Raw genomic sequence first — 24,860 nt, forward strand, 5'->3', positions numbered from 1 at the left:
TGAGAGCACAGATTTGCTCCACATCCTCACCAACAAGTGGTAGTTTCTGTCTTTTTCATTTTAGTCATTCTAGTGGGTATGTAGTCATAGGCTTTGGATTCTAATCCACATTTTCCTGCTGACTAATGTAGTCAGTCATTGTCTGCGCGCGTGTGTGTGTGTGTGTGTGTGTGTGTGTGTGTGTACATGAGAGAGAGAGAGAGAGAGAGAGAGAGAGGGAGGGAGAGGGGAGAGAGAGAGAGAGAGAAATTGGAAAAGTCTGCTTTATAAGGTGCCTATTCAAGACTTTGCCTTTTTTCTATTGAAGTTTTCGATACTTTTTATAGATTTGTAGGAAGTCTTATGGCTTTGAGTCCCTTGTTACATATACACGATACAAATGTTTTTTCCCACCCTGTAGTTTGCCTCTTCACTATCTTAATGGTCTTTTAATAAAGAAAATGCCTTAATTTTTAATATGTTTCAAGTAATCTTCTTTTGCCTTTATGGTTAATGCTATTCTACATTCTGTTTAAACAATCTCTACCTCTTCCAAGATCATGAAGATACTCTTTTATGTTTTCTTCTAAGAGCTTTATTGTTTTACCTTTCACTCATTCACATTTAGATCTTCAATCCATCTGGAATTTACTTTTATTCAGTATGCGAGATGAGAGTCAAGACCAATCTATCTTTCCCTCTCTTCTCTCTCTCTCTCTCTCATTCATTTTTCTATTCTGGCCCATTAGTATATTTGTCTATCTTTGCAATAATAATGCCTTGTCTGAATTACTATAGCTTTAAAATAGATCTAGATATCTGGTATTGAATGAGATTTGATTGTAAATTTCCCCGCTTTATTCTTCTTCAAGATTGTCTTAGCTATTCTTGGCACTTTAATATTTCCATATAAACTTTAGAATCAGCATTATTTTATTTGTATTTATCCTTCTTGGTGTTTGCACGACTTCTTGCATCTTTAGATTGATAATATTCTTCAGTTTTTAAATGATTGGTCTTTAACTGTTTAATTATTGCTTTTGCTCCTTTCTCTACCTGTTTTCCTTGGGCAAAATTATACATTGCAATTTCTTTTACTATGTTCCACATGTGTTTTACCCTTTTCTATATTTTGTCTTTCTGTGCTTCAGTTTTGCTATTTTCTGTTTACTCATTTTTCATATCTAATCTTTTGCTTCTTAAACTATCCACTGAATTCTGAATTTTAGATATTGTACTTTATATAAGTAATTTCTAATTTATTCTTCTTTCTAGATTCCAATTCTCTGTTGAAATTCTCTATCTTTTATCCATTCTAGTCATCCTTTCATCTTTTTCTCTTGAACGTATTAGCCATAGTCTTCAAAGTCCTTGTCTATAAACTCTGATATCTGGATCTTCTGTAGGTCTGTTTCTTTATTTTTGTTTTTTAAATCTAGGATTTATTGCCCTGCCTATTCGTATAAATAATGATTTTTATTAATTCCAAACATTGTGTATTAAACTGCAGCATTTTCAAATAGAAGTCTCTCTTACACCAGAGAGGCTTCATTCTTGCCTTTGCTGAACAGATAGTGTGGAAGAATTGTCATCTTTTTTTTTTTTTTTTTTTTTTTTATTTTTTTTGAGACAGAGTCTCGCTTTGTTGCCCAGGCTAGAGTGAGTGCCGTGGCGTCAGCCTAGCTCACAGCAACCTCAAACTCCTGGGCTCCAGCGATCCTCCTGCCTCAGCCTCCCGTAGCTGGGACTACAGGCATGCGCCACCATGCCCAGCTAATTTTTTACATATATATATCAGTTGGCCAATTAATTTCTTTCTATTTATAGTAGAGACGGGGTCTCGCTCTTGCTCAGGCTGGTTTTGAACTCCTGACCTTGAGCAATCCGCCCGCCTCGGCCTCCCAAGAGCTAGGATTACAGGCGTGAGCCACCGCGCCCAGCCAAGAATTGTCATCTTAATCCCATAAAGCTGCGGTCCCGAACCCTTGGTTGTTAGGAACCCAGCTGCATCACTCACTGCCTGAACTCCTGCTGTCCCCCCCCCCCCCCCCCCCCCCCCGCAAATCCCAACCCTCTGCACAGCAGGAAGTGAGGAGCTGTGGGTTAACTGTGGCTGCAGGAGAGCCAGCTGAGCTTCATTTGTATTTATAGCCACTCCCCACCTTTCACATCACCACCTGAGCTCCACCTCCTGCCTCCCCACCACCTCCCTGGTCCTGTTTTCCATGAAACTGGTCTTTGGTGCCAAAAAGGTGGAGATTGCTGCAACTGGGCTGGGTTATAGTTTAGGTTAAATCTGGTCTATCTCTGCTGTTCCTTAGTAACTAGGATATAGCTCTCTAAGATTTTAAATGGATAGCCTGGCATGTCTTCTCCTTTCCTCTTCCTCTACCTCCTCTTCCTCCTCTTCTTCATTTTCTTTCTTTCTTTCTTTTCTTTTTTTTTTTTTTTTTTGTAGCATTGGGAAAATACAGGAAAGGCAGCTCTCCTTTACAGAGTTTTTCATATTACTTTTTGGCACCATGCTGTGTGCAAAATCAAAATTCACTGATTGTGTTGAGGGGGGTATCGGCCAAGAATATGAGACCTTTTAGAGCTCTACTTTTGTCATCCTAGCCCTCCCTGTATGACCATCAAAATCATTGCTGTTTTTTTTTTCCCTATCCACCATTATCAGCCCTATATCTGTGACTCCAATCTAAGCTGCAATCCACTACAAGAAGAAGCAAGTGCCCCCATGGATGAAGAAGCTGCAGGTCACAAATTCATCTGTGACAGGTTCTCCCCTTTCTCCAGAATTTTAATCTCTTCAACCTTTATTGATTCTACAGTTCTAGGTTTTCTAGTTGTTCATGAAGGGAGCACTGTTCACTGACAAACAACTCTGTCCTACTCAGAAGGGAAGTAATATTCATCTCATTTAATAGGAAATTCATTAGGACAAAAATCTACAAGTCACCGTTCAGTTCTCACTTTTTATAATATGCTATATCTAATCCATTGGGTGATCCTGTTGGATCTCCCTTTATAATGTACCCAGAATCAGGCCACTTCTCATCACTTTTATTACTATCATCACTCTGATCTGAGCCATCATCATCTCTCACCTGAAATATTGCAATAAACTCCTAACTGGACTTCCTGCTTTGGTCCTTCATCTACTTATTTTAAAAATCTCTAGTAATTCTTTAAAACATAAGCCAGATAATGCCATGTCTTTGTCCAAAATATTCCAATCACTTCCATTTTCCCTAAGAATATAATTCAAAACCCTTTAATAGCCTACAAGACTCTAGTTGGCCTAGCCCTGGTTTGGTCTCACCCTGTCCTTGCCCTCTCCCTCTTCCTCACTCTTGCCAGCCACATTGGCTACTTTGATATTTTCTGAACAAGCCAAATACTTCCCTGACTTAAGGTATTTTTCCTGCTTGTTCGTTCTACCTGGAGCACAATTTTCTCAGATATTTGCATTGTTAACCCCTTTAATTCCTTAACATTTCTGTTAATAGTCTCAGGATACAAAATCAATACACAGAAATCAGAGGCCTTCGTATACGCCAACAACAATCAAATTGAGAACAAAATTAAAGACTCAATACCCTTCACAATAGTAACAAAGAAATTAAAGTACCTAGAAGTATACTTAACCAAGGAGGTAAAAGACCTCTACAGGGAGAACTATGAAACACTAAGGAAGGAAATAGCATAGGATGTAAACAGATGGAAATCCATTCCATGCTTGTGGATCGGCAGACTCAACATCATTAAAATGTCTATACTACCCAAACTGATCTACAGATTCAATGCAATACCTATTAAAATCCCATCAGCATTCTTCACAGATATAGAAAAAATAATTTTATGCTTCGTATTGAACCAAAGAAGACCCCGAATATCAAGAGCAATTCTAGGCAACAAAAACAAAATGGGAGGCATTAATATGCCAGATATCAACCTATACTACAAAACTGTAGTAATTAAATCAATATGGTATTGGCACAAAAATAGAAATATGGACCAGTGGAACAGATGTGAGAATCCTAATATGAAACCATCCTCATGTAGCCATCTAATCTTTGACAAAGCAGACAAAAACATACGCTGGGGAAAAGAATCCCTTTTCAATAAATGGTGCTGGGAAAACTGGATAGCCACTTGTAGAAGGCTAAAACAGGACCCACATCTTTCACCTCTCACAAAAATCAACTCACGCTGGATAACAGACTTAAACCTAAGGTATGAAACTATTAGAATTCTAGAGCAAAATGTTGGAAACACTCTCCTAGACATCGGCCTAGGCAAAGAGTTTATGAAGAAGTCCCCAAAGGCAATCAAAGCAGCAACGAAAATAAATAAATGGGACATGATCAAACTACAAAGCTTCTGCACAACCAAAGAAACAGTCATGAAAATAAACAGATGACCTACAGAATGGGAGAAAAGTTTTGCATCCTACGTATCCGATAAAGGGCTGATAACTAGAATATACTTAGAACTCACAAAAATCAGCATGAAAAAATCAAATAACCCTATTAAAAAGTGGGCAAAGGACTTGAACAGAAACTTTTCTAAAGAAGACAGAAGAATGGCCAACAGACATATGAAAAAATGCTCATCAACTCTAATCATCAGGGAAATGCAAATCAAAACTACAATGAGATATCACTTAACTCCAGTAAGAATGGCCTTTATCAAAAAGTCTCCAAATAACAAATGCTGGTGTGGATGCGGAGAGAGAGGAACACTCCTACACTGCTAGTGGGACTGCAAAGTAGTTCAACCTCTGTGGAAAGCAATATGGAGATACCTTAAAGCCATGCAAGTGAATCTACCATTTGATCCAGCAATCCCATTGCTGGGCATCTACCCAAATGATCCAATGACACTCTACAAAAAAGACACCTGCACTCGAATGTTTATAGCAGCACAATTCATAACTGCAAAGCTGTGGAAACAGCCCAAGTGCCCATCAATCCATTAATCGATTAATAAAATGTGGTATATGTATACCATGGAGTACTATTCAGCTCTAAGAAACAATGGTGATATAGCACATCTTATATTTTCCTGGTTAGAGCTGGAACCCATACTACTAAGTGAAGTATCCCAAGAATGGAAAAACAAGCACCAGATATATTCACCAGTAAACTGGTATTAACTGAATAGCACCTAAGTGGACACATAGGTACTACAGTAATAGGGTATTGGGCAGGGGGGAGGGGGCGGGTATATATATACATAATGAGTGAGATGTGCACCATCTGGGGGATGGTCATGCTGGAAACTCAGACTTGTGGGGGGAGGGAGGGAAAGGGCATTTATTGAAACCTTGAAATCTGTACCCCCATAATATGCTGAAATTAAAAAAAAATGTCACTTTAAAAAAAAAGTAGGATGATTCTGATCACCCTACTTTCAATTTCAATTGTATGACTAGTGCTTGCCTAGGTGGAGGATTTCCCTGATTCTGTAGTACTTTTGTGTTTTGCCATGGTTTTTCTCACTTTACAACATACTTTATACTTCACTTTTTCATTTGTTGTTGATTTTATCTTTCACTGTCACTGTCCTCTATATAATATAAGCTCCACAAGGGCAAGGGTTTTTATTAATGGATTAATTCCAAGCTCTTAGAATAGAGCCTGGAACATGGGAGACAATCAGTATATATTTGACAAACTAATGATTGAAAAATACATCACACTTAATTATTTGGATATTTTCAAATGCTCTATTTCAAAACACAGAGCTAAATTCAATTTAGACAGGATCAACACATATCTTGATATATTACTCTGATGACTCCCTATATGAAACTTTCTCTTAAATTCTTAGATTGAAAAACATACTCAAATTCTATTCAATTTTGACTTTCCTAGTCATTTGAAAATGGGCTATATATCTACTACTATCTCTATAAGATTTATAGCTATTGGGAAAGGCAATATTCTAAAAAATGAGAAAGTCTTTGGAGTCTCTTCCTGCTTATGATTTGCTGTTGAGAATTGGACAGAGGTATGTGAAGATGTAGATAGGATAGACATTTAAAAATAAATAAATACATTCCGTTTGATATATCTTGTCCTTAGGAAGCAGCTACTGTATTCTATATCAGTTCTATCTTGCTCTGGCCTTTGGGCAATTTAGGATACATATGTTAATGTTTCAATATAATGACAGAAAAATTAGTCTGAAATAGTAAAATGAGGTTAGCTGCTTAGAAAGAAAATTCTATTAAATACTAAATCTCCTGATCAGTTTACCCATACTCAGTTTACCCCCAATCAGTTTACACTGTTTACCCCTACTCCTGTGACCCACTCCCATACCAGCCTGGATTAAAGGCCTCAGCTTTAGAAACTCCTAGTAGACACAATAGAATATGTTATGTTTCTTTTGGAAGACTGGAAGGAAACAAATGAGAAAATACATACAGCTTCCAAACTTCAGTGGGCAGGCATGCACATCCATGGGAAAATCTTCCAAATGCATGGGACACTCAGCATGAATTGTTAACCTAAAAGAAAGGTGAACAGAGAATGCAATTAATCTAAAATAAATGTTATTAATCATAGACCTGAGTTCCTCAGCAACGATGGTGTGATCCTAAGAATTACAGGGGATTTTGTTTGCTTAGGTTCAGTGAGTTTCAAGTCTTTATATACATAAGGGATGGATTAAAGGAACTAGATAGCCTCTCAAAGCAGCATTTGGTATTCAGATTTTCAGATCAGATCGGAATCCTACTCTATCACCTTTAGAAAAACAAATATAAATTATCTGCCCTAACTCTACTTCCTTAGCCACCCCCCAAGAAGCCTGGAAATACCAGGTTCTGACTCATTCGCTCCTGATCACAGTTTAATTATTTCTGAAATAATTCTTCTCAGCAGGCTATTGTATGAGTTAACCAATTTAAAGATTGCACTGGAGAAGAGAGATATGTAGAAAGAATATCTTTACCCTGAAAATGAACAGATGCAAAAGACAACTCTGCTGCTCACAGGGACTGCTATTGCTTTGTTGAAAGACACTGTTCTTGGAGAACACAAGTGCACAGATATATACACACACATGCAGCAACTGATCGCTTCAAACAAAAATGCAAAGGTAATAGAGGGCTTCAGAAACTTCAGAGGTCAAGTGTAAAGAGATCATGCTTTCCCAACGCAGGCAACATGTGAGAAAAATTATGCATGGATTCCTCAATGGAAATCTAGATGGAGTATGATTTGCCATGTCCACATACTCATTTCCCTGTGTTATCCTGTATAATAATTTATTCCAAGGTTTCCCCTCTGGTTTCTTTCAAATGTTTTGATGACCAACTTTCCCTGGCCTAGATGGTAGCCTCCTGTGTAGAAATGAGACCCACATAGCAAAAATTACAGTGTCACTGATTCCTCTAGTATCTTCCTCCCTTAGACATATACCTCCACCTAGACCATTTCAGGACCCAAGTACTACTAAGGATAAGAATTCCTGCTTAATAAAACATCAATATATGAGAGTTAGAGGAATATATATGATTTCTAGGCAATTACTGGAGATGGGGAAGTGTCTTGTTGAAGCAATAAATAAAGAAATGCCTGTAAAGAATCCCACGTATAGGGTCCCAATTTCTTATTCTCCTCAATCCCAGTGCTACTGTAACAATGTCAGTAAGCAAGATCTTAGGAAGAAAATATTCCTGGGATATTGCTGCTTAACACTGTTTCTCTTTGGTTTATGAGAGTGAGATACCAGGAGATATTTATTGTCAAATTACAGACATCTACATGTCTAGGAAGGCACAGGAGGTTCAATGCATAATTGTTATCATTACAATGATCATTGCTAATAACCCATGAGATGTTCACAGCATGCTACAACTTCTAAGGCACACTGTCATAGATAATCCTATTCAGGCTTGCCCCTAACATTTATGATGTAGGGACCCTGGTTGTCTGGAACCAAGGGTGCTATTTATCCCATTTTCTCCCCATAATAACCTTGTGAGGGACATATTGCAGGCATTATTACCATCCTTATTTCAGAGCTAAGAATTCATGAAGTTAAAGTAATTTTTTTTCAGAGTCACAAAACATAGAAAACCAGAGTGCAAATCCAGTGTTCTTTCTACACCAGCTATCTTCTATTCATCAGAGAACAAATGTTTTCTCAGCTCCTCAGGAATCTTTCAGTCATATAAAAGATGCTCTAATTATCTCTGGTTACCTTTGAGCAAGCCTTTTCTATGAATAAGGTAGTTATGTGATAATACCAAGAAAAGAAGGAAGAACCAGAGACACAAGCACAATTTCTGCCTTGACAGTGATTACCAGTATAGGAGGAGAAAGATAACACTCACATATGCAGTTAAATATTGACACAGGGCAGGAGTTGAGGACATCGTTAGCCTGGGTCCAAAGTGCTTTCTATTGCATAAAAAGCTTAAAGGGATATTGAAAGTCCTAGCTAGGTAGAGGGAGACAGGGAGGGCAAGAAGGGAAGACAGTATGATGCAGAAGGTCAGAGAGCATTAGGATGTGTTTAAGAATCAATGAAAAGAGCACAGAATAATTTGGCTTGTGAACTACCCTGCCCCCACAAACATCTTCTTTTTCCTCTCTGCTCTGTGCTTAGGTGGAATGGACAAGAAGAGGATGGGAATGAAGATAGAAAAGTTATTATAAATCAGCTCTGCTCCTAATCAGAAATCACTACTTTTGTATCCCGCCGTGATAAATCTAATTGTTGTTGTCTTATTCTTCACATCCCCAGAACTGCTGGGTAGACATAAAGTAATTTCCCCTTGGCATTACTAAGAGGCAGTATCTTGGAAATAATAACATAAGTGTAGAGAAGGAACACAATTTTCTTTATTAAACTCTCATGGAATCTTTTCAGTGTCCAACACAAGGAGCATGTTTTTCAGTGAAAAAACATTTCTGTTGTGTCTGGTTCTTAAAGTCACAAAACCCCCTTTATGCCTTAAGAATAAAGGTCAGTTTGGTGGGATATTGCAGCTAGCTTGAAAATTGAGCTTTTGTGCAAGATACATGGAAATTTTTTAAATATCCAAGGGATTAGTTGGAACTGCGAGGGCACTTGCCATCTAGTTCCAACCTCTTACTGTTTAAATGGGGATATTGAAAATAAGAGATGAGTGACTATTTGCTGAAGGGCACATAATTGGTTTCTGCCTTCCAGTCCAGGATTCTTGCTAATAAACACCTGGGCACATTTGCTTTAGTTCGCCTGCTGTGAGCAATTTATACTAGTATTGCTGTTCTGATCATTTGTGAGGTTGTTACACATCCATCAGCTTTAGCAATCAGGCAGGATTGGAGATGCTGAACAGTAGGCCACCTAGAGCCTGGCTGACTGAAATGTAAGTGAATTTGATTTTCGTGCTAGTTCCTTCCAGAGCTGTGTTTATTGGTCTCAGTTTTGTAACTCATCCAATGGCTAACAATATCTAAGGTTTTCTTCCAAATAGTCCATTTTCTAATATCTGTAAAATAATTTTCTTCTCAGCCCTGAAGGTCAATCAGGTCATTGACAGAAAGCTTTGACATCTAGAAAAAAGAGTCTCTGCCACAAGACAGATACTGACTCCAAAAGAGACCTGACATACATAGAGCCTCTTAAACCTAGAGTTGAAGAGAATGTGTACCTATCTTCAGTCACAGGTGCTAAAATACATTTATTATTTTATTCAATTAAGTTATTTAGAGCTACTCTCTTCCAGGCCCATTTTTTTCTGCCTAATCTCACTGCAAATATCTTACATTCATGCATTCATCTAACAAACATTTATAGAGCACTCATAGGCTATCAGGAAAGATATGTGGACCCAGCCTTTGATGAGATTACTATCTGAGATAAATAGCATACATGTACACAAACAGTCCCAAACACAGTGTATCAACTTCTATGATGGGCGCTGTGGGTACACAGAAGATGAAGGAATTATTATGCTTGGGGCCATCATAGAAGGCCTTGTGTATAGGACCAAGATCACCTAAGATGAAGCTTAAAGTAGGGTTAGGCAACGAAAGACATTCTAAAGAATATTACATGTGCTAAAGCACAAAGGCATGAGCAATCTGGCCTATTTGGGTGATGATTTGTGATCTAGCAGTGCTAGAAGGAAGTGTATGAGGGCTGGGATTGAGGATAGCTGGGAAGTAGTGGGAGATGAGGCTGGAGTCAGATCCTGCAGAGCTGTGGGCATCATATTCAGCAAGATCAACTTTCAAAGTCTTGAACTAAAAACTGGCAAAATCATATTGGTCTTTCAAGAAAATAATTCTGGGGACTGTGATTAAGGTACTATGTTCTTTCTAGCACCATTTATCTTGCAAGATAACTCAGTGGGCATGGCTTGGAAATTGCCATTTAACTTATTGAATTATGGACTGGAGATGACACCTACAGAGTTGGCAGATCAGTGACGTGGTTATTACTGCAGTCTAGTTAAGAAAGGATAGTGATGTGAACTAAAAGATTAACAGTGGAGATGGAAACATAACTAAAAATATTTAGAGGGAAAAAATAAGTCAGAATTTATGTTGACAGAATGAACTTTTCTCAACTTCAGTTTCTTCATCTGTAACAAAGAATAGAGATAATAACTCCTGCCCCTATGTATCCCATCCGTCCATTCAACATTTATTGACTCAATAACTTCATGGATTTATAGGGTGCTGGGAGGCACAAATCAGAAAAAAGAAGCCAAAAGCTTTATCTACTCCATAGGATTATCACTATCATTATTATCTTTATTACATAAAGAAAATAATTTCAGACACAAAATTGAGACAGAATTAAAGCCTTCAGGTGACATGGTTGCCTCTGACTTCAGGTCAACAAGATAAACAAACCCTGTAAAAGTTTCCCCCTTTTGCTTCCTTTTCCATACTTTCTCCCTCTTCATGGATTCATTTGTGGAGTTCTACTAAAGCTAGTTGTATTTTTGCTAATAGGTTTTAATGGGCTTTTTGCAAAAAGGTCAGAGACCACTCAAAAATATGACATTAGGATCACAGGGCCTCAGTCACAATCCAGGGTTTGGCCTGCTTCGATTCCTGCTTACTCTGCTCCAGCCCTTTCAACATGCCAGGCTCTCCTACATCATGACCTTTGTACTTGCTATGCTTTCTGTCTACAGTGCTCTTCTTTCAAATATCTGGATTACTAATTTCTGCACTTCTTTCAAGTCTTTGCTTAATTAGCATCTTCTAAGTGAGGCTTATTGTGACCATCACAGGGTGGGTAGTAAACCTAACCATGTTCTTTTATTTTCCATAATACTTAACATTCAGCATACCATATAATTTTTTTCTATTTATCATGTATTTTCTTTCTTTCCTTACTGTAAGATTATGGATTTTTAAGCTTATTTTCTCTTTGACATGTGCCTAGTGTAGTACATAGCACATTGTAGGTATTTAACAAATATTTACTGAATGAATGAATTACTGAATGAATTTTCTGTCCTAAAGGCATATGTTTCTATGAAGATCCTGCAGAGAAGGGGTGTAGGTTGGGCAAGACAGAATCCAGGTATTCCTGGGGTTCTAGGCAAAATAGTATCTTAATATGACTCATTAACACATAATATCTCAATTTATTCTCTTCAGTGGGCCCATAGTTCCTTTCCTAGAATTTCAGAGCTGGACGAGCCTTACAAAAGCATGTATTTTATCCCCTTATATCATTTATATATGAGAAAACAGAATGAAGGGAACTTGTCCCAAGTCACCCAACATGTCTGGGATAAAGCTGAGTAAAAGTTTCCTGACTCGCTGGTGTATTCAACAAATATTTACAGATCACCTACTACATGCCAGGTATTGTTTTAAACAACATAAATACAGTAGTCCACTCTTTTCCCTGAGGGATACATTCTAAAACCCCCAGTGGATGCCTGAAACTGCAGATATTATCAAACCCTAGATATACTATGATTTCCCTATACATACATACCTATGACAAAGTTTAATTTATAAATTAGGCACAGTATTCTTTCACTTTGTGGCTATTATGAAGTAAAATAAGCGTTCCTTGAACACAAACACTTTGATACCGAGACAGTTGATCTGATAACCAAGATGGCTACTAAGTGACTAATGAATATGCTGAACAAAGGGAGGATTCACATCCCAGCAGGACAAGGCAACATGACCGAGATTGCATCACACTACTCAGAATGACAGAAATTTAAAATTTATGAATTGTTTATTTCTGGAATTTTCTATTTAGTATTTGCAGACCTCAGTTGACTGCAGGTAACTGAAACCACGGAAAGTGAAACCACAGATGGGGATACTACTGTACATCAGTAAAAATATCAAGATTGTTGCCCACTTAGAACTTACATTTGAGTATGGGAAGATAAAAAATAAACAAGATAAATAAGTAAATTATATAGTACATTAAAAGGTGATATGCTCCAGGAAGAAAAATAAGAAGATATGGGTATAGAGTATTGGGAAGGGATTGTAATTTTAAGTAGGGTGTTCAGGGAGTACCTCACTGAGGAGGTGATATTTGAGCAACAACCTGAAGGAGATGAGCAAATGAGCATTGTGGAAAGCTGGGGAAAGAGCATTTAAATTAGAAGGAGTAGCTAATGCAAGGGCCCCATGGTAGAAGTGTGCCCAATGTGGTGAAGGAATGGCAATTAGGCTACTGTGGCGTAGTAGAGAAATCAAGGGGAAGATTAATAGAAGATGAGTTCAAAGAAGAAACTATAAAGCATGGACTAGATAGTGTAAGGCTTCCTAGAATATTTTGGGTTTCACTCTGAGTGAAAAATGGAGGCATTGCAAGATTTTAAGCAGAAGGATAACTAGATCTGGCTAATATTTTAGGATTATTCTGGCAGCAGTGCAGAGAATAAATTGCAGGAGGGCGAGGACAAAAGCAGGGAGATGAAATCTAACACCCCTTGATAATTCAAAACTCAAAAATCTAGAAATAGAAGGCAACTTTCTGAAGTAAAGGCATTTACAAATAATCCACATCTAGCATCATATTAATAATGAAATACTAAGTTATTTCCCCCGAAGATCAAGCAAGGATGTAGGCTCTCTATTATTCAATTTTTTTTTGTTTGTTTGCTTCCTTTTTTTTTTAATTTTTTTTTATTTTGGCATATTATGGGGGTACAGATTTTAAGGTTTCAATAAATGCCCATTTCCCTCCCTCCCCCCAAAAGTCTGAGTCTCCATCATGACCATCCCCCAGATGGTGCACATCTCACTCATTATGTATGTATATACCCGCCCCCTCCCCCCTCCCACCTCCCCAATACCTTATTACTGTAGCACCTATGTGTTCCCTTAGGTGCTACTCAGTTAATACCAGTTTGCTGGAGAATATATCTGGTGCTTGTTTTTCCATTCTTGGGATACTTCACTTAGTAGTATGGGTTCCAGCTCTAACCAGGAAAATATAAGATGTGCTATATCACCATTGTTTCTTAGAGCTGAATAGTACTCCATGGTATACATATACCACATTTTATTAATCCATTCTTGGATTGATGGGCACTTGGGCTGTTTCCACAGCCTTGCAATTATGAATTGTGCTGCTATAAACATTCGAGTGCAGGTGTCTTTTTTGTAGAGTGTCACTGGATCATTTGGGTAGATGCCCAGCAATGGGATTGCTGGATCAAATGGTAGATTCACTTGTATCGCTTTAAGGTATCTCCATATTGCTTTCCACAGAGGTTGAACTAGTCTGCAGTCCAACCAGCAGTGTAGGAGTGTTCCTCTCTCTCCGCAACCATGCCAGCATTTATTGTTTGGAGATTTTTTGATAAAGGCCATTCTCACTGGGGTTAAGTGATATCTCATTGTGGTTTTGATTTGCATTTCCCTGATGATTAGAGATGTTGAGCATTTCTTCATATGTTTGTTTGCCATTCTTCTGTCTTCTTTAGAAAAATTTCTGTTCAAGTCCTTTGCCCACTTTTTAATGGGGTTATTTGATTTTTTCTTCCTAATTTTCGTGAGTTCTAAGTATATTCTAGTTATCAGTCCCTTATCGGATGCATAGGATGCAAAAATTTTCTCCCATTCTGTAGGTTGTCTGTTTACTTTCATGACTATTTCTTTGGCTGTGCAGAAGTGTAGTTTGCGTATGGAACCAAAGAAGACCCCGAATATCAAGAGCAATTCTAGGCAACAAAAACAAAATGGGAGGCATTAATATGCCAGATATCAAACTATACTACAAAGCTGTAGTAATTAAAACAATATGGTATTGGCACAAAAACAGGAATATTGACCAGTGGAACAGATGTGAGAATCCTGATATAAAACCATCCTCATAGAGCCATCTCATCTTTGACAAAGCAGACAAAAACATACGCTTGGGAAAAGAATCTCTCTTCAATAAATGGTGCTGGGAAAACGGGATAGCCACCTGTAGAAGGCTAAAACAGGACCCACACCTTTCACCTCTCACAAAAACCAACTCACGCTGGATAACAGACTTAAACCTAAGATATGAAGCTATTAGAACTCTAGAGGAAAAAGTTGGAAACACTCTCCTAGACATCGGCCTGGGCAAAGAGTTTATGAAGTCCCCAAAGGCAATCACAGCAGCAACAAAAATATTAGTCAATTTTTTATTTAAGATTTTAGCCAGTCAAAAATGAAAACAATTGGGGAGTGACTGCTAATGGGTATGGAGTTTCTTTTTTGAGATGCTAAAATGTTCTGAAATTAGATATTAGTTTTGGCTACACAACTCCGAATATATTAAAAATCATTTAATTGTACTCTTTAATAGGGTGAATTGTATGATGTGTGAATCATATTTCAATAAAGCTGTCTAAATAATTAGGCAAGCAAAAGAATGTGAGACAAAGATTAGAAAGCAAAAATCAAAACTGTCTATATGTGAAGATGACATGTTCAGACATTCAGTGTTCATAGATTTTAGAGACCTGATATCATTAAGATGTCAATTCTCACCAAATTGCTCTACAGATTCAACCCACTCCCTTTGAAAATCACAGGAATTTTTCTTTTTGTAAAAAAATCCAACTTATTTAAAAATTTATAGGGGAATACAAAGAATCTAGAATAGCCAAAGCATCTTTCAAATAAAAATCATGAATAATTTCACTTCCCAATTTTAAGATAAACAATGTAAAGCTCCAGTAATCAATATAGTGCAGTTTTGACCTAAAGATAGATATATAGACCAATGAAAAGAATAAAAAGTCCAGAAATGAACTTTTATTTATTTATTTATTTTGAAAGAGAGTCTCACTCTTTCCCCGGGGTTGAGTGCCATGGCATCAGCCTAGTTCACAGCAACCTCAAACGCCTGGGCTTGATCAAGCGATCCTTCTGCCTCAGCCTTCTGAGTAGCTGGGACTACAGGCATGCACCGCCATGCCTGGTTAATTTTTTCTATATGTTTTTAGTTGACAATTTCTTTCTATTTATAGTAGAGATGGGGTCTCGCTCTTACTCAGTCTGGTTTCGAACTCCTGACCTTGAGCGATCCGCCTGCCTCTGCCTCCCAGAGTGCTAGGATTACAGGCATGAGCCACCATGCCCAGCCTCAGAAATGAACTTTGATGTTTATAGTCAATTTATTTTTTACTAAGGTACCAAGGCAAGTCAATGAAGAGAAAATAGCCTTTTCAATACATGGTGCTAGGATAATTTGATATCCACATGCAAAAAAATAAATTAATTAATTAACTTAGACCCTAGCCACACACTATAAGCAAAAATCAACTAGCGATGTTTCATAGACCTAAATTTAATAGCTAAAAATTCTAAAGGAGAACATTTTTGTTACCCTGAATTAGGCAAAGATTTCTTAGATATTATACCAAAAACATGACCTATAAAAGAAAAAAATGACAAACAGGACTTTGTCAAAACTCAAAACTTTTGCTTGTCAAAAAGACACCATTAAGAAAATGAAAAGACAAGGCACAAAGTGGATGAATATATTTGCAAAGCATATATCTGACAAAGAACTTATATCAAGAATACATAAGACTCTAGCCTGGGGGACGTAGTGAGAACTTGTCTCAAAAAAAAAAAAAATGAAACTACAGAACACCAAAGACAGAGACTCTCTTAAAAGCAAATAGAGAGAGGGGAGGAAAAATGGTGGAATAGGGCTGACCTCTTGGCTCTCGGCTCTCAGGGTGAGGGGTAAAGAGGACAGATGACCACACGCAGGCCATCTGCACCTACTCTGGAGCAGCTTCACAAGGCTGCAAAGAGACACCGGGATATGGAAATTGGGGACAACAATCAAAGGTGAACCAAAATTCTTCCACAAAATCCGGGGAGTCGGAAGTATAGTGGGGAGGGAGCACGCCCGCACGTCAGTCGCCCCACAGGCTGGCCAGAGGAGGCATCCCATCTCCTCCACACAGGGAGACGATCCCTTCCCCACTGGTCCCCACGCCCACGCAGACAGGGAACTGCCTGAAGTTGGTGGGAGGTGGCAACGTAGGCAAACGGTTTGGAAGGGAGTCTGGAGCAGGCAGCATTTTGAATTCTATACAGTGCCCCGCTGAAGCAGTGGGGAGTGCAGGAAGGGTCTGAACCCAACACCTGCTCCTCAGCCCCGCCGCCCTGCCCCCGCAGCTTGGAGACGCCATGCAGAGCCATGTGGGAGACGTTTTCCAGGCTTTCCCACTGCCCCAAACCAGCTGAACTGTTCCTGCTTCAGGAGTGGGCAGCCTATCGAGCTCACAGCGCTGCTGAAGCAGTAGTGGGTAGGGAGAAGGGCCCAGCTCTGTGCCCACTCCCCTACCCCACTGCCCTACCCCTGAAGCTTGGAGAAGCTGTGGAGGACCACGCTGGAGGAGTTTGCCAGGCATCCCTACTACCCTAAACCAGACAAACTCTTCAAGAGGCTAGAGAAGGCACCTTTCTGAACTGCCATAGCCCCACTGAACCAGTAGCAGGAGTGGAAAGGGTCCAAATCCTGCAGCCACTTCCTAGCACTGCCACACCACCCAGAAGCTTGGAGACACTATGGGGGGCCACACTGGAAGTGTTTCTCTGGCACCTCTTCTACCGTAAACTAGCTGAGCTGTTCGGACTTCTGGAGAAGGCAACTTGTTGAGCTCCCAGTGCTCCGCTGAAGCAGTAGCAAGTGGGAGAGGCTCCGAACCCAGCAGCTGATTCCCAGCTCTGCCGAGCTGCTCCTTAGCATGAAAACGCTGTGGAGGGCTGCCCTGGTAGTAAACTCAGTCTTCCCCTCTGCCCTAACTGGGCAGGTGGCCTTGAAAGCTGAATTTATAAGGGTGGAATGTTGAGAGTGGTGCTTTGTTCGGCAGCTATCTCACAAGTTTGAACCTGTGTGGTATCTTGCTGCACTCAGCGGTTGGCATTCTGTGCCCAGAGAGTAAAGTCTGTCTTAGCAAGGCAGAGTAGCAAAGGAGGCTGCTACTCCTGAGGACTGGAGGACCCTTGGGAGAGACGATACAGGATCAGAACACATCCTCCCTAGGTCTTCCAAGGATCATTCCTTTGTATCTCAAGAACACAGCCTATAATCAACTTCCGGCACCTCTGGTGCTCAATGAAGTATCCAGATGAGGAAGAACCAGTGAAAAACATCAGGAACCATGAAAGATCAGAGAGAAAAGTCACCTCCAAAAGAAAATACTCATTCTCCATCAACTGACACCAACGTATATGATATGATTAAACTAACAGAAGAAGAATTCCAAACATGGATTGTTAGAAAGCTCAACAGAATCGAAGAGAAAATAGAATCTCAACATAGAGAAACCACAAGAAAAATCCAGGAAATGAATGAAAAATTCTCCAACGATATAGAAGTAACTAAGAGAAACCTAGCAGAAATTCTAGCAATGAAGGAAACATTCAAGAAACTCCATAATACAGTGGAAAGCCTCAAAAACAGGATAGATCATGCTGAGGAAAGAATCTCAGAGCTTGCAGATTATACCTACATGCTAAACAAATCAGAGGAAGAAAGGGTGCACAGAAACAAGAGACAAGATCAAAACTTACAGAAAGTATGGGATTATGTAAAAAAGTCAAATCTCAGAATGATTGGCATTCCAGAAGGGGGAAGAGGAACAATCACAAGGGTTGGAATACTACGGCATACTGGAGGAAAATATGCCCGGACTAGCTAGAAATCTAGATATCCAAATTCAAGAAGTGCACAGAACTCCTGGGAGAGACAATGCGAATAGGCAATCGCCTCGTCATGTGGTTATTAAGCTGACCAAAGTAAATGTGAAAGAAGCAATCCTCCATACAACAAGGCATAAACAACAAATACCCTACAAAGGAAAGTCTATCAGACTAACAGCAGACTTCTCATCTGAAACCTTACAAGCCAGGAGGGAGTGGGTGCCTATCCTTAATCTTCTAAAACAGAACAAAGCCCAACCTAGAATTCTTTATCCAGCAAAATTAAGTTTCATCCACGAGGGTGAAATAAAATCCTTCTCAGACAAACAATCGCTGAAGGAATATGCAAAGACCAGACCAGCACTACAGGAAATTCTCAGATCTGCCTTCCACAGTGAACAGGGCAATAGACACTCCTCAAAATGAAATCCTCAAAGAATTAAAGTCTAGATCTTGAACTTCATGATGACTCAAGCTCTAAGTCAAAGCAACAGGACTTCACCCATAAATATGAATGGAAATCTTCCCCAATTTCAATTCTCTCAATAAATGTAAATGGTTTAATCTGTCCTCTGAAGAGACACAGTCTGGCAGAGTGGATAAAATTCCACAAGCCTAGTATTTTCTGTCTACAGGAAACACGCCTAAACCATAAAGATGCCTCCCAGCAGAAGATCAAGGGATGGAAAACTATTGTCCAAGCAAACAGAAGTCAAAAAAAGCAGGGGTTGCTGTAGTATTCACAGACAACATTAGATTTAAATTAACAAAAGTTAAAAAGGACAAAGAAGGCCACTTCATAATGGTGAAAGGGAAGATCCAACAAGAAGATCTCACAATTCTTAATATTTATGCTCCCAATGCAGGAGCACCCAATTACATAAAGCTAACCTTGTCTGAGCTAAATACCACCTTAAACAATACTGCCATAGTAGCAGGGTACTTCAGTACACCATTAAATGAACTGGATAGATCCTCCAAACAGAAATTAAGTAAACAAATAAGGGACTTAAACAAAGCTCTTGACCAAAAAGTTCTGACAGGTCTCTACAGAACATTCCACGCAAATAAAGTTGAATTTACATTCTTTGCAGCAGCCCCTGGATCCTTCTCAAAAATTGATCGCATACTAGGCCGCAAAGTAGATCTGAAAAAATTCAAGAAAATAAAAATAATACCTTTTGTCACAACAGACTCCACAGAAATACAAAACATTATGTTTGACTACTATAGAAATGTATATGCCCCAAAACTACAGAATGAAGGCAAAATGGACAGATTCCTAGAATCACACAACCTCCCTAAGTCACCAAGGAGGAAAATGAGTTCTTGAATAGACCAATCACAAGCTCAGAAATTGAAGCAGTAATTAAAAACCTCCCCAAACGCCAAAGTCCCAGGCCAGATGGCTACACCCCAGAGTTCTACCAAACATTCAAGGATGAACACATACCTATACTACAGAAACTATTCCACACCATTGAGAAGGATGGTATTCTTCCTAACTCATTCTACGAAGCCAATATCACCTTGATACCAAAGCCAGGAAATGATGCAACAAAAAAAGAAAATTACAGACCAATATCCCTCATGAATATAGATGCAAAAATCCCAAACAAAATTTTAGCAAATAGAATTCAGCAGCACATGAAAAACAGAATTCACCATGACCAAGTGGGGTTTATTCCTGGCATGCAAACTGGTTCAACATACACAAGTCTATAAATGCAATCCACTTTATAAATAAAGTCAAGAACAAAGACCATATGATTCTGTCAATAGATGCTGAAAAATCATTTGATAAAGTCCAACAAACCTTTATGATAAAAACCCTTAACAAAATAGGCATAGATGGCCCATACCTTAAATTTATCAAATCCATTTATGACAAACCAAAGGCTAACATCATTCTAAATGGGGAAAAATGGAAATCATTCCCCATTTGAACCAGAACTAGACAAGGATGCCCACTTTCTCCCCTCCTATTCAACATAGTGCTGCAAGTATTAGCTATAGCAATCAGGCATGATAGGAGTATTAAGGGTATCCAAGTTGGGTCATATGAGATCAAACTCTCACTCTTCACCAATGATATGATATCATATCTAGAAAACTTCATGGAGTCATCCAGGATACTCCTAGCTCCGACAAATGAATTCGGTAAAGTTTCAGGGTATAAAATCAATATACACAAATCAGAAGTGTACATATATTCCAAAAACCATCAAGCAGAAACTCAAATAAAAAACACAATACCCTTTACTATAGCTCCAAATAAAATTAAATACCTAGGAGTATATCTAATGAGAAATACGAAAGATCTATACAAGGAGAAATATGAAACACTAAAAAAAGAAATTGAAGATGATTTAAACAGATGGAAAAATCTACCATGCTCATGGGTTGGTAGAATCAATACTGTTAATATGTCAACATTACCTAAGGTGATCTACAGAATCAATGCAATCCCCATCAAAATACCACCGGCATTCTTTATAGATCTAGAAAGAATAATTCTTCACTTTGTATGGAACCAGAGAAAACCATGTATAGCCAAAGCAATCTTAAGTAAAAAGAACAAACTGGGAGGGATCAGTCTTCCTGACTTCAAGCTGTACTATAAACCAATAATAGTAAAATCTTCCTGGTACTGGCACAAGAACAGAAACATCGATATCTGGAATAGATATGAGATTCCAGAGATCAAACCATCTGTATATGGTAATCTAATCTTTGATAAATCAGACAAAAATATACATTGGGGAAAAGATTCTCTCTTCAATAAATGGTGCTGGGAAAACTGGTTAGCAACATGCAGAAGAGCAAATCAGGCCCCCGACCTCTCACCCCTCACAAAAATTCACTCAAGATGGATAACAGACCTAAACCTAAAGTATGAAACTTTAAGAATCCTAGATGAAGAGGTTGGGAAAACCCTACCAGATATTGGTCTAGGCAAAGAATTTATGAGGAAGACCCCCAAGGCAATCACCGCCACAGCAAAAGTAAACAAATGGGATCTGATCAAATTAAAAAGTTTCTGCACTGCCAAGGAAACGATCATTAGAGCAAATAGACAACCCACAGAATGGGAGAAAATATTCGCTCTCAACACTTCAGATAAAGGTCTAATAACAAGAATCTATCTAGAACTTAAAAAAATAAACAAGAAAAAATCAAACAACTCCATCAAGAAATGGGCAATGAAAATGAACAGAAACTTCTCCAAAGAAGACAGAATAATGGCCTGCAAACATATAAAAAAATGTTCAACATCTCTAATCATTAGAGAAATACAAATCAAAATGACAATGAGATATCACCTAACCCCAGTGAGAATGGCCTGTATCAAGAAATCCCAAAACAACAAATGCTGGCAAGGATGCAGAGAGACAGGAACACTCTTACACTGCTGGTGGGACTGCAAATTAGTGCAACCTTTGTGGAAAAGAATTTGGAGATACCTCAAACAGTTAGAAATAGAAATATCATTTGACCCAGCAATAGCATTGTTGGGCATCTACCCAAAAGAACATAAGTCTCTCTATTATAAAGACATCTGCACCCGAATGTTTATGGCAGCACAATTCACTATTGCATGGTCATGGATACTACCCAATTGCCTGTCAATTCATGAGTGGATAACTAAAATGTGGTATATACTCACAATGGAATATTACTGAATCCTAAGAAACGATAGTGAACTAGCACCATTTATGCTATCCTGGATTAAGCTTAAGCCCGTAATACAAAGCAAGACGACACAAGATCTGGAAAATGGGCTCCACATCTACTCGCCATCGAATTGGTACTGACAGACTAAAACTATGGTGCTCAAAAAAGTGTAGTTTTCAACCGGGATCTGGTGGGGGAGACCCACATCTTAAGGATGTGGCAAGCATTGTAGGGGGGAAAGGATTACCTCTATCCCTTTTTAGGGAGAGGCAAAGATACACACTGTAACCAAAATGTCTAAAATAAATATGTTATTTGGAGGTGAACAGGTGGAAGGCGGGAGAAGGGGAAGTGTATGCACATACATGGTGGGTGCAGTGCACACTACCTGGAAGCTTGGCACGCTTGAAGCTCTTGCATGGCAGGGTCGGGAGGTGGGGCAGGGACAGGATATGTAACTCTAACAATATTTGTACCCACAGAATATGAGATAATAAAAAAAATTTAAAAATAATACATAAATAACAAAACTCAATGAGAAGAAAAACAATTTAATTTAAAAATGAGCAAAATATTTAAACATACATTTTTATCAAAGAAGATATTCTGTTGGCTAATAAGCACATGGGAAGATCTTCAATATTTTTGGTTATTAGGGAAATGCAAATTAAAACCAAAATGAGATACTACTACATACAAACTAATATGGCTAAAATGAAAAGACTGACAATTTCAAATGTTGATGAGGATTTGGAGAAAGCAGAGACTCATACATAGCTGGTGGAAAACATACTTTGGAAAATACTTTGGAGATTTCTTAAATAGTTACTCATAGGGGGGCGGAGCAAGATGGCGGACGAATAACACCGCCAGACAGAGGGTCTCTACAGAAAAGACCAATTCTAGCAGAAACTAGAGGAAAGAAGCAAGAAGACGAGCATACAGCGGACAAGGGCCGGAAGGAGGGGTACCTGAGACCCCGGGAGACTCCACGGGAGGAGGCTGCGGAGGAGAACTGGAGGCTGAGACCACCGGAGCAGCCCGGAGACCAGCGGCAAGGGTAGGTGGAATTGCTGTTTCCCCTCCCCTGCATTCGGGACTGCTGGCGGGCTCCCCAGTGGGTGGAGAGACCTGCGGACATCAGCCCAGAGACTGCCGCCGCTTGCCAACGGTGAGCCTGTAGCAGACGTGGCACCAGGTTCCCAACTTCCTCCGGGCACCTCCGTGTGCACGGACCGGAGCCGCGCGGCAGGCACCATATTGCCTCCTCCCCCCCTCCGCCGACCCTACCCGCGGCTGCCCAGAGAGACAATACAGCCACCAGCCGGAGGCACCTCCAGGGAACGGGACCTTCCCGTTTGGGACCCCGCCCGCCCTCCCAGGTGCTGCTGGCACCGTGTTCCCAGGAAAACGGTGCCGACTCAGAGGCTGAGAGACATAGATCCAGCTTGGGCTCCCTGTGGGTGAATTAGGACCGGAAATCCTCTCCCTGGTGGGAATACAGTTTGAACTCTGGGACCCAGAGGTCGGACCTGCAGACCAGATCCCCTGCACCGAGGGCTAGCATTGCCCCGGGCACAGAAGGATTATACGCGAACAGCCTACTGAGGGCTGTGTGCCTCCAGGGGCGGATCGGCGTCCTAGAGGGCAACCCTCCTCCCAGGAGGAGGCCGTGCGCCCAACCCAGGTGGCGTTCCTGTGCAGGGAACCTCCCCGCCGACACCACAGTCCGGGGAGGCCTGGTGGCTTGTGGTCTGGCCTGCTGGCAGAGGCCCAGGAGTAGCTGCAGAGTTGGGGAGGGTGGAAAGAAGCGAGGCCTGCTGCAGACTGCGGGTCTCAGACAGCCCCACCCCCACCTCCAGACTTTCTGGCTGAGCGGGACCATTCCAGCCCTGCCCTGACAGCTTTCCCTGTAAGCTGAGAACAGAACTTTGACCCCTGCTAACGGCCTGAGGGCAGGCTTACCCAACCCAGCTCCGCCCAGAACGAGAGCTGATAACAGGACTCAAAATCAACACCATAGCCTGTTCCTCCAAGCAAACGCCACCTACTGACAGGGGCGGCATCTTGCACAGCCTTTCCACGGCATCCACTGACTCAATATACAGGGAGTGGTCCAATTTCACCCACAGGCACCACCTAACGCCTCAGAAACTAAACAAGGTGTGTGAATACCCAAACAATAACCTAAGGAAAGAAACAACAACTGATCGACATGGGAAGAAGTCAGCGAAAGAACTCAGGAAATATGAAGAACCAAACGGAAAACACACCCCCAAGGAGGAGCACCAGCCCCCTAGAAACGGACACTGACCAAAATCAGGCAACCAATATGACAGAAAAGGAATTTTGTATGTGGATCATAAGAACACTCACCCAGCTGCAACAACAACTCAATAACCAACACCAAGAAAACACAAAAAACCTCCAAGAAATGGAACAAAGGTTCAACAAAGAGATTGACACAGTGAAGAAAACTTTAACCGAAGACCTGGAGATGAAGAATCAACTCAGAGAACTACAAAATACTGTGGAAAGTCTCAAGAACAGGGTAGATCAAGCAGAAGAAAGAATCTCAGAGATTGAAGATAACACCTTCCAATTAAATAAATCAGTCACAGAAATACAGCAGAGAAACAAGAGGAAAGACCAAAGCCTACAAGAGCTGTGGGATTATGTGAAAAAACCTAACGTGAGGGTCATAGGTTTAGCCGAAGGGGAGGAAGACAACACTCAAGGGCTGGACAAGCTTTTTGAAGATATAATAGAGGAAAATTTCCCAGGCCTTGCTCAAAATCTCGATATACAAGTTCAAGAAGCCCAGAGGACCCCTGGGAGATTCAATGCAAACAGGAAGACGTCACGTCATGCAGTCATCAGACTGACCAAAGTATCAACTAAAGAGGCCCTTCTAAGAGCTGTAAGACAAAAGAAGCAAGTGACATACAAGGGAAAGCCAATTCGAATAACATCAGACTTCTCTAATGAGACTTTACAAGCAAGGAGAGACTGGGGCCCCATTCTCACTCTTTTGAAACAAAACAATGCCCAGCC

The 24,860-nt window shown here is 40.0% G+C and overlaps 1 protein-coding gene across 1 annotated transcript in view; it reads right to left on the reverse strand.

The window, feature by feature from the left end:
- GABRA3 (gamma-aminobutyric acid type A receptor subunit alpha3) overlaps positions 1-24,860 on the reverse strand; it is a 415,959-nt gene that overhangs the window by 128,674 nt on the left and 262,425 nt on the right. The window contains exon 6 of the mRNA XM_020284959.2: positions 6,414-6,496. Within this exon, the coding sequence (XP_020140548.1) occupies positions 6,414-6,496 (83 nt within the window). The remainder of the gene's footprint in view (positions 1-6,413; positions 6,497-24,860) is intronic.

Source organism: Microcebus murinus, chromosome X (genome assembly GCF_040939455.1).
Source record: "Microcebus murinus isolate Inina chromosome X, M.murinus_Inina_mat1.0, whole genome shotgun sequence".
In the NCBI taxonomy this organism is placed as follows: domain Eukaryota; kingdom Metazoa; phylum Chordata; class Mammalia; order Primates; family Cheirogaleidae; genus Microcebus; species Microcebus murinus.